The sequence below is a fragment of the Acartia tonsa genome, chromosome 15 (genome assembly GCF_053477335.1).
Source record: "Acartia tonsa isolate MP-2025a chromosome 15, ASM5347733v1, whole genome shotgun sequence".
In the NCBI taxonomy this organism is placed as follows: Eukaryota; Metazoa; Arthropoda; class Copepoda; order Calanoida; family Acartiidae; genus Acartia; species Acartia tonsa.
Window position 1 is genome coordinate 2,683,591 of NC_137274.1, and position 11,242 is coordinate 2,694,832.

The 11,242-nt window shown below is 35.5% G+C and overlaps 1 protein-coding gene across 1 annotated transcript; it reads left to right on the forward strand.

Annotated features, from left to right (window-relative positions):
- Positions 1 to 441: 441 nt before the first annotated feature.
- Positions 442 to 11,242, forward strand: LOC145307132 (putative neutral sphingomyelinase). The gene is made up of 14 exons (XM_080149492.1): positions 442 to 520; positions 1,489 to 1,541; positions 2,299 to 2,350; positions 2,813 to 2,899; positions 3,359 to 3,468; positions 4,271 to 4,382; positions 4,709 to 4,777; positions 5,945 to 6,007; positions 6,402 to 6,473; positions 7,251 to 7,311; positions 8,102 to 8,230; positions 9,870 to 9,921; positions 10,699 to 10,755; positions 11,141 to 11,242. Exons 1-14 carry the CDS (start codon positions 518 to 520, stop codon positions 11,217 to 11,219), a joined length of 999 nt encoding a protein of 332 aa, XP_080005618.1. The 5' UTR covers positions 442 to 517; the 3' UTR covers positions 11,220 to 11,242.

Consider the following 11,242-nt stretch of genomic DNA (forward strand, 5'->3'; position numbering starts at 1 on the left):
CTGTTCAATGGGTGAAAATACATCTATAGGACATATATTTGAAAGAATTTCAAATTTCTACCAAGTAGTCTTAAAAATATCAACACTTTAAAATCACATTTTTTTGGATATATGCAACATAAATGGCTGTCCTGTTACCACAAAAATAGCATGATGATTATTTTGTTGGTGCCTAATTGATTGCTATTTATTGTAATACAAAATTATATATGTTAGATGGTAGGTATTCTTGTACCTTAAGCTTGTAATCAAACTTCTTAAATGCACTTCATGCAACCATCCCTTTGAAAGCATATAAAGAACATACTTACATTTTAGAACTAGAAAATGTATAGTTATTAGAATATTGTTCTTTGTTGTCCTACCAGCCATTATTTAAAAAGTGACCCCCTTTGTAATAGAAATGAATAAATAATAAAAATAAATGAATGACCATTAGGATGCTTACCCATACAATCATTTCTTTGACAATGGAATAGCTGGCAGTGGCACCTGTGTCCTCTCCAAGCATGTTATAATGGTAAGTTTTTTCAGGGGTGTATATTCTGCACAAGATTCATTTATGCAGAATATACACCCCTGAAGTTTTTACAACAACAGCATAGACGTCATGAGATCAGCTGTTTATTTACCTGTCATGTCACCTGATCAGCTTTTTATGTATTATTAACTTACTAACTTGTGATATCAACCCTGTGTTCTCTCCATGCATGTTATAATGGTAAGTTTTTACAACAAGTGTGACGTCACCCAATCAGCTGTTTTATTTACCTCTGACGTCATCAGATCAGCTGTTTTATTTATCACTGACTTTTCTTGACCAGCTGTTTTTTTATCTGTGATTTCACCTAGTCAGCAGTTGTTTTAAATTATACGTTATCAGATTATCTTAAATTCACTTGTTCAGCTGTTATTTTGTACCTCTGACTTCATCCAATCAGCTGTTTTTTTTACCTCTGACCTCATCAGAACCACTATGTTTTCACCTGTTATTTACCTGTAACATAATCTTATCAGTAGTTTTTTTTTTTACCTACGACCTCATCAGAACAGCTGTGACGCCATCCAATCAGAGCTGGATCTTTAAATTATTTTAGTGGTGAGCCAGATCGGGGTGAGCCGAATTTCAGCCAATCACAGCGCGGCAATTCATAAAATGCTGTGCTCTCATTGGTGGAAAGTTGGCTCACCCTGATCTGGCTCACCACTAAAATAATTTAAAGATCCAGCTCAGTTGTTTTTACTTATGATGGCATCAAAACAGTTGTTACGTCACCTAATTAGCAGTTTATACCTCTGACGTTATCAGAACAACTGTGACGCAACATGTAGAGCTGATTTTTTTACCTTTGATGTTGCTAAGCTTATTTTAAAGATATGGAGCTTTAAATTTTGATGAAGATTCCTCTGTGCTATGAATTTACAGCTCAAATTTTATCTGTCCGCTTGTACATGTTAGGTTTTGACTTACTTTTTTTTAAATTTTAGGACACAACTTTCCACGAATTCTCACTAAATGGATACCCACACAAAATACATCAAGGAATAAAATAATAAATAATCTAAGTATCAGGATATATCTCTGTCTTGTTATTTGTTTTTTTAGCGCTTCATTTAAGGTAAGTTCAATAATTTATAATTACAATATTTGTTTAAAATTTATGTTTCGCTACAAAAGAAAATTAAGGAAACTAATACTAAATTAAAATCAGGATTATTAAATCTTTCAAAATGTACAGAAAATTGCTGCCGTGATTTGTTTAAAACTCATGCAAATGTCAGATCACAGGAAAAATGTCTTTCCAGTAGACGAAAAACTATCCATTTTCTATTGATAAGTTCAACTCCTTTAACCCAATTCCAGGGGGCCTCCAAATAATCACTAAGAAGGGTGCCATGGCCCTTGCTATCTCGTAAAGTATAAGAGATATTAAGACACACTAAAAATCAAAGTTGATCATTTTCAAAATTCAGTAACATTGAAAAATAAAATGTGCTCCAAAAAGGATATCGCTAACGGCTGAACTAATAAGGTTCTTCTTTACAGTGTTACTTCGCATTTAGGGGATACCACAACCCTGCTAAAAATCCCCCCCCTCATAAAATTTTTAAAAACTTTTTTGGAAAATAAGTCATAAAGGGGGGTAGGTGGTTGAATTTAACCCCCTGTGTTCCTCAAGTGCCCCAAAAGGCCTCTGGGGACACTGGAATATATAGTCTACATAGAATATTATCCTACACATTTTCTAAATATGATTAGGTACCTAGAGAATGTTATTTTATTATTCTATGATGTTTAGGAGACTTCTATGCTGGTAAAGGCCTAGGAGTAGCTCAGATTCTCTTTAAGGTACCATTCTTGCTGTACAATTTAGCTCCACAGGGTTAGGGCAGCTCGCAGGGGTAAGGAATAGTGAAAAAATTAACTGTATTTGCCTAGATGAAAAAATTTATTTTTATAAATAATCTTGTCTAATATAGGTAGATGAACTTTCTGCTACTAATGTACAAATATTATTGTACCTATTTGTTATAGAAATCATCACGTCAATATTGAAATCTGTAGGACACTGCTAACATGCTCTCTTTATCTTTAATTAATACATGTTGGAATTGTTCTATTAATTTCAAACTTGATCAGCTGTTTTTGTTTTACCTGTTACATTGCATCAGAATAGCTGTTATGTCACCCGATCAGCTGTTTTTTGCCTATGACATTTCTCTATCAGCTGTTTTTTGCCTATTACATCACCCAATCAGCTGTTTTTTGCCTACCCGATCAGCTCTTTTTGACAATTTGAACATTTTACAGGGCTACGTACTGCACGTGTTCGTGTCCCACCTCCACGCCGAGTACTGTAGGAGCCAGGATATGTTCTTGGGACACAGGGTCATGCAGGTATTCCCGGGATCTAAAGGGATAAGACAATTGCCGATAAATATATGTACATTGGCAATGATAATACACAAAATTATCCCTTCTGTAGATTACAATTAGTGGTTAACTACCTAAATGACCAAACCAATCAAAATTCAATAAAAGTTCCCAAGGTTGTTAAGCTAACAAATAAGAAAAGGTCATTATAAAGATTTTGGGACTAGTGTAATAAACAGCCTTGTGGCCCCTCCCTCCATAAAAATAATGTTACCCCTCTAAAAACCTTGTTGATCATAGGGACCCCCTCTTATTTTTAAATAAATTGAAAAAAAGGGGTTTTGAGGTGGTAGAATTTCGTCTGTTTTGGGGCATTGCGGGAATAGGCACCCCAGGGGTCATGACTTTTCAATTTATTTTAAAGATAAGGATTGGGGGGTTACATTGGTCAACAAAGAACATAAAAAACATAATAATTTTAAGGCACTTGAAGCCGCCCAGTGGATCAAGCTGACCACTAGCGGTGCAGACCTAACTATATACGCTGGAGATTTCAACACAGAACCTACAGACAACCCTTATGCAATATTTAGGTCAGGAACACATTTGCATATTTTGGGAACTTTGGGTACTAGAACCGATGCAACTTTTCATATTTTTGGCCAAATTTAAAAATTTGGGTACCCGCGTTGAATGCCTCTTATAAAATAAGCAACAAAGGGGGAGGTCATTTTCTAGTAAATTCCGTAAAGGTGTGTGTGTTATAAGGCCTAAAAATAGTAGTAGAACGATAAGGTGCTCTATATATTTGTATTCCCTATTGAATAGAACAATAAGGAGCACCTTATCGTTCTACTACTATTTTTAGGCCTTATAACACACACACCTTTACACACCTTTACGGAATTTACTAGAAAATGACCTCCCCCTTTAAACCCTCACAGTGGTACTAGAATCAATGCAACTTTTGTTATTTTTGGCCAATTTTTAAAAATTTGAGTAAACATGCAGGATTCCACTGTATAAAATGTGCTACATATTGAAGTTACTAACATTCAAGAATTATTATATTGATTCTCTTGGACCGATACAACTTATTTTTGGCTAATTGATACCTATTAAAAATAAATATTGGTGGGATTTAAGAATATACTTATTAAAAATTTAGCGTGGGGGAAGTTTTGGTTTGTATTGCATGTGAGACAATCATCTTACTTTATTTTTACTAGGGTTGGGTAGGATACTTTTTTGGCTGGAAATTCGGTTGATTACTTATGCCGGATGTCCAGTATCAGGCCGAATATCTGACCAACGCCGGATATCTGGCAAATTACCGTATATCTGGCATTAGAAATCAGCCGGATATCCGGCCCAACCCTAATTTTTAACTCCCAGGACTGTGAGCCAGTTGTCAGATTGTTGGGCAGAGCTGAACCCCGAGGCTGTGAGTGAGGGCAAGGGTGGCGAGACCTGTGCAACTCCATACAACACCTACACTGCCGCTTGGGTAATTTTTAGCTGATTTGTTAAACTTTGGGTAATAGAACAAACGCAACTTCTCTTATTTTGGCTAAATTTTTGCACTTTGGGGACTTTTTCAGAATGCCGCAAAATAAAATGTGGAATTTCCTACAAAACCATCACTGCCGCTTGGGTAATTATCAATCAAAACTTTGGGTACTTTAACCAACATAACTAATTTGGGCTCATTTTAAAAACTTTGGGTACTTGGCTTGGTTAATGATCTAAAATTCATTTTATTTGCTAGGACTTTAGACTTTAGCCCAAACAACTTTTCTTATTTTTCCTTATTATACAATTTTTAAAAATTAGGAGAGGAACGATTTCCCGAATGGAAAAAGAATTGACTACATCATGTATTCATCTGGACCTAATACTAAGGTAATTCATTTGATTGTTTCATTTGATGTTCGAATCCGATTAATATCCCCTGGATTAGAACAGGTTATCAGCTATACTATCTGCATTACATCCGCGGAAAGCTGTCTATAATACGGAGAGGAATGATTTTCCAAATGGAAAAAGAATTGACTACATCATGTATTCATCTGGTCCAAATACAAAGGTAATTCATTTCATTGAGTAACCATTGATTATTGACTCTAGAGGCGCGGTGACGCTTCAGGTACAAGTCCTTTTTTAAATTGCAATGTAACGCGCTCAATCGCCTAGGGTCTTTGTCTTGAGAATTCCTAACTCACTGTGCATGGTAATGAGTTGCGCATGTTTTGGGCCATGGCATTCCCCATACTCTAACTATTTATGTCTCGCGCATCTGACATAGCAGCAGTAGTAACCATTTCTAACCAAAGTTTGGACTGAAGACTCATGGAGTATAAGAGATCCTTTGGTATAGCCATCAGGGCTAGCTCAAGCCCCATGCTCAAGTATTACTTCAAGAATAACTAGAAATTTTATTTTGTATTTCCAGCCAATAAATTAGATTACACGGCTTCGAAACCGATTAATATCTGCTGGATTAGAACCGGGTCCTAGTCGTGCTAAAAAATTATGATAGCTTTTTATTACAGACAATTTTTCACTAAAATTAAAATATAAATCATAAAATTTAAATTATTTTTGTTATCCTCGGAAAGCTGTATGTAATATATAAATATAAACAAGGATGACAACATCCATAAAAGCGAAGCACTGAAATGGTAGGACAAACGAACATTAACACTTGTATAGTGTCAGAACTGAATAATCAGAATATAAATGTCGAAGCAAAATTGTAACTTAATTTGTTGAAAAATTGCTTGATACAGAATAATATTTATGGACATACTTACATTTTTAGGACTTGATTATAGAGTTGCTTGGCTTATAATATGGTAGTATACCAAAATCAGATCAATCGGATAATTAGATCACATAAAAATTTGTTGTTAAAAAAAGTAAAAAATCAACATGTTTAAAATGGAAGTACGGACATTCTGGTAATGATAGAAAAGCTTTGCTTTTGATTTATGTTATAATAACTGTCAACATCCCTCCCCTCCAAATAAAAGCTTTGACGTCATTGCTGAACATATTTTGTTGTTGCAGGCCAGAGCTGTGGAGTGTACTTTGCCCCTTCCAGTCAGGATTCCATCTTCCTATGGAGCACAGGTAACCAGTGATCCGTTTAACATCCGCTGGATTAGAACCGGTTCTCAGCCATACTATCCCCATGATATCCGCGGATAGCTGTCTATAATACGGAATGATAACAGGGATCTAAAGGGATACGACAATGGCCGATAAATTGATGTGCATTCCCCAATAATGATACACAAAATTACCCCTTGTGTAGATTAAAATCAGCTTTTAAAACGTTTTAACTCTCGAGTTAATAAACCAACCAATCAAAGTACCCAAAGTTTCTAAGCCAATAAAACAGAAAATATTACTAAAACTTTGATTAACAGTTTAATTGACAGCTGAATGTCCCCTTCTTCCCTGCTATAGAGGCATAACTGTGTTGCTACTCCATAATTGTTATTATTCATATATATAAATATAGGTTAGTTACAGTGATCACGAAGCTGTGCAGGCAACAATACTCATACAAGATTTGGACCAGGAAAAGAGCCAGGTAACTTTCCCGCCAACACTAGACATTTTACCGCTAAAACTTGACATTTTCCCACGAAACTTTACATTTCACGTCAAAACTCAATATTTTCCCGCCAAAACTTGATGTTTTCCCGCCAAAACTTAATATTTTCCCGTCAATTTTCTGACAGAAAGGGAAACATTATTCTTATAACTTTTTTTATGGATAAAACTCAGGGATCTTAAGGGACTCGAGAATGTTATGATGTTAACAGAATTACCCCATCTGTAGATTATTTTAATTGGTGGTAAAAACAATTGAATAAAAAGTACCCAATTATTTTTAGCCAACAAATATAATAATGCAGTTAGAAAACTTTGGGTACAAGTGTAATCCAATGACACCTCCCAATTGAAGAATTGAACGAAACAAATCCTTCAATAATAATTAAAATAAATATAATTTGGACAAAATAGTAAAAAACCTTCACTGTAACAAAGAACCATATCGGTTCAGCAAGTAGCAAGATCATTCAGTACCCACAGATAGACAGATATCCTGTTACTTTTATATGTTTTATTATTAATAGGTAGGAGTTGCTCCTAATAATAATCTCATCTTGATATTTTCCCGAAAAAACTTGACATTTTCCCGCCAAAACTCAATATTTTCCCGCTTAAACTCAATACTTTCCCGCCAAATCTTGATATTTTTTGGATAAAACTCAACGAGTATGTACATCCTCAATGATGTTAAACAAAATTAACCCAAACAGAATCATAAACATCCTGGTACTTTTATATGTTTTATTATTAGGAAGGAGATGCTCCTAATAATAATCTGGTCTTCAGAAGAAATCAAACCAAGTTCTCCCAAGGTAATGCACAGATTCAAAACCGATGGATATCCGTTGGATTAGATCCAGTTCTCAGCCATAATATCCGCGGAAAGCTGTCTTTAATACGGAGCGATAAATAACTCTAAAAATCTTGGATCTAAAGGGATAAGACAATGGCTGATAAATTGATGTACATTCACATTCACAATTATGTTTTATTTTATTATTCGTGGATAATTGCCTGTAATGCAATGCTAAACATGACGTTTCAGTATGGCTGATCGAACCGGTTCTTATCCAGCGGATATTAATCGGTTTCAAAGGCTGATTCTGGAAATACTACAGAGAGAGAGGGGACAATGGGCTGTTTATTACACAAGTCCCCAAAGTCCTATAATAATGTTTTCTTATTCGTTGGCTTAACAACTTTGGGGACTTAAATAAATTTTGATTGGGGTTGGTTAATTAAGTTGTGTGTCTTAACGTTTCAACCATTAGTTGTAATCTAAAGGAGTAATTATATGAATCAAAATTGGTGATGTACATCAATTTATTAGCCATTGTCTTATCCCTTTAGATCCCTATTTTCTTATTCGTTGGCTTAACATCTTTGGGAACTTTAATGAATTTTGATTGGGGTTGGTTAATTAAGTGTCCAAACGTTTCAACTATTAAATATAATCTACAGAAGGGGTAATTTTGTGTATTAAAATTGTTGATGTACATCAATTTATTGGCCATTGCCTTAACAACTTTGAGGACTTTTATTAAATTTTGATTGGTTGGTTTATTGAGTGTACAAACATTTCAACCACTAATTTCTCTTTAGCCCGCCATGATTGTGTGACTGAGTCTCTGGAGTTGATTAAGAGCGCCCAGAAAGTTGTTGTCACAGACATGATCTTCTACGCTGCGCTCTGTGCTTTGTCTTTGTTCTTGTTCCTGGCGTCCTTTTCAGGTAAACTACTGTCTGTCTGTCTGTTTATTTGTTTGTCTGTCTGTCTGTCTTTTTGTTTGTCTGTCTGTCTGTCTGTTGTCACAGACATGATCATCTATACTGTGCTCTGTGCTTTGTCATTGTTCTTGTTCCTGGCGTCCTTTTCAGGTAAACTACTGTCTGTCTGTCTGTTTATTTGTTTGTCTGTCTGTCTGTCTTTTTGTTTGTCTGTCTGTCTGTCTGTTGTCACAGACATGATCATCTATACTGTGCTCTGTGCTTTGTCATTGTTCTTGTTCCTGGCGTCTTTTTCAGGTAAACTACTGTCTGTCTGTCTGTTTGTCTGCCTGTTTATATGTCTGTCTTTTTGTTTGTCTGTCTGTCTATCTATCTATGTAACTATCTATCTATGTATATATAATATGTGTCTGTCTATCTAACTATATGTCTATCAATCTACTTATATGTCAATCTATCTATCTGTGTGTCTATTTATCTGTCTGTCTATCTGTCCGTCTGTCTATCAGTCTATCTATCTATCTGTCTCTCTGTTTATCTGTCTGTCTGTCTGTTTGTTGTCACAGACATGATTTTCTACGCTGCGCTTTGTGGTTTGTCTCTGATATTGTTCCTGGCGTCTTTTTCTGGTAAACTACTGTCTGTCTGTCTGTTTATCTAACTATCTCTTTGTCTGTCTGTCTGTTTGTTTGTTTTTCTGTCTGTTGTCACAGATATGATTTTCTATGCTGAGCTTTGTGCTTTGTCTGTATGTCTGTCTGTTTATCTGTCTGTTTGTCTATCTGTCTGTCTATTTATCTGTCTGTCTGTCTGTCTGTTTGTTGTCACAGACATGATCTTCTATGCTGTGCTCTGTGGTTTGTCTTTGTTCCTGTTCCTGGCGTCTTTTTCAGGTAAACTACTGTCTGTCTGTTTATTTGTTTGTCTGTCTGTCTGTTGTCACAGCTCTGAAAATCGTTTTGAAAAATATTGATTCAGTCTGAAATGATTTTCAAATAACCTACTAAAATGAAAAATTTTGACTAAATCAGCTGTTTTTAGGTAAACAATGAGATCTTATTCGAACTAGGAGCAATATTTTTCATAACGGTTTTCAGATTCGTAATCAGTATTTCAATGCGGTCATTTTGATATGCAACATGCCTGTGTTTGAAGGAATTTAAATTTTGGTTTTATAAGGGGGTGGGTACTATTTATACCCCCCGCGCGCCGGCAGCCATAAGAGCCAAGTCACGTTTGAAACTTGAATGAGGCTTATCATACATATATATGACTTCCACAACTTATGATAAAAATCTAAAAAAAAAAGGGTGAAATGGGCCCACCCTACTATCTATCTATCTATATGTCTATCTATCGACAGAAATACAAACATCCTGTTATTTTTTCTAGGGGCACATAAGGATCAACTGTAACCTCCACTTGACATTTTATTCTTTTTTTCGGTGGGCCGGGTCGGGAGGGGTGAATTTCTCACGAGGGGGTAATTGTACAAAAAATAGTCATTTTTTACCCTGGACCTATAAGAAACTTTCTTTCCTTCTTTCCCTCCGTCCGTATAAATGTCTGTTTTTTCCTCTGTCTGTCTTTCCGTCAAACACTGTTATCCTGTTACTTTTAAATAATGATTATATTGTTTTAGCATTCTTTCTGACTGAGAGTGTTTTTGTGGATGCTCTGGTTTTCTTTGTCAGGTACAGATAGACAGACAGGCAGACATACAGACAGACAGACAGACAGATATACAGATAGATAGATAGATACATACACATAGATATATAGACAGACATACAGAGAGAGAGAGACAGACGGACAGACAGATAGATAAATACACATAGATAGATAGACAGACAGATAGATAGATAAATAAAAACATAAATAAATAGACACATAGATAGAAAGACAGACATAGATAGATTGAAAGTTTTAATAATGATAGATATATTACAGATAGACAGCCTAACATACTAGCGGCTACGCCCCCTAGAGGCCTCTAGAGGCACTTAGGAAGGGTGAAGTTGAATTTGTTTTCAGATTGAAACAGTAAACCTTCCAAGATTCCTATGAGAAGCTACCCTGTAAAGGAGAACCATATCGGTTCAGCGGTAAGCGAGATCCTTCGGTACAAACATACATGCAGAGAGACATCCTGTTACTTTATTTTACGGATTACTGTTCAATATTTTAGATTTGTACTTGTGTCGAGTACCATCTATACATTGTAAAGGAGAATCATATCGGTTCAGCGGTTAGCGAGATCCTTAGGTACGAACATACAGACATCCTGTTACTTTATTATAAGAATAACTGTTTTTATTTCAGATTTGTACTTGTGTTAAGTACCATCTATACATTGTAAAGGAGAACCATATCGGTTCAGCAGTTAGCAAGATCCCTCGGTATAGACACTAGACAGACAGACAGATAGACATCTTGTTACTTTATTATAAGGATTACTGTTTTTATTTCAGATTTGTACTCGTCTTAAGTACTATCTACACATTGTTTATGGCTTCTCTATTCAACAAGTAAGTTTTTTTTTTGGGGGGGGGGGGGGGGGGTGGACGTTTCCCAGGTCCCAAAAGTTATATAATAACTTTCTGGAACTTTGATTTTGATTGGTTGGTTAATTTAGTTGAGTGTCCAAACGGTTCAACTTCAAATTGTAATATTAAAAGGGGTAGTTTTTAAAATCATAATTGAGATATACATAAATTTCACGGCTTATCCCTTTAGAACCCTTTCTTGATCTTAATCGTTCTAGGGGGGGGGGGGGGGGTTGGACGCCCACATATTTATTCAGACATTACAAATTGTTTCATGCATGTTTGCATATCAATGTAAGAAATTTAAAATTAAAGGATTTTTATAAATATTTTGGAAGATTTTTTAATGAATTTATTTTTATTTTAGACGAGAAAAGAACGCGCTAATGTCGGCTGCAGCTACTCTGGATAAAATGGTCCATTCCACCAAATACAGTTCTATATAAAACCCAGGGGGGAGGGGAGGGAG

What these genes read in the sequence shown, in the direction of transcription:
- LOC145307132 (XM_080149492.1), top strand. An exon ending in TGGGACACAGGGTCATGCAG is followed by an intron (nt 2,900 to 3,358) that starts GTATTCCCGGGA and finishes AATAATTTTAAG; the next exon opens with GCACTTGAAGCCGCCCAGTG. An exon ending in ACACCTACACTGCCGCTTGG is followed by an intron (nt 4,383 to 4,708) that starts GTAATTTTTAGC and finishes TTTAAAAATTAG; the next exon opens with GAGAGGAACGATTTCCCGAA.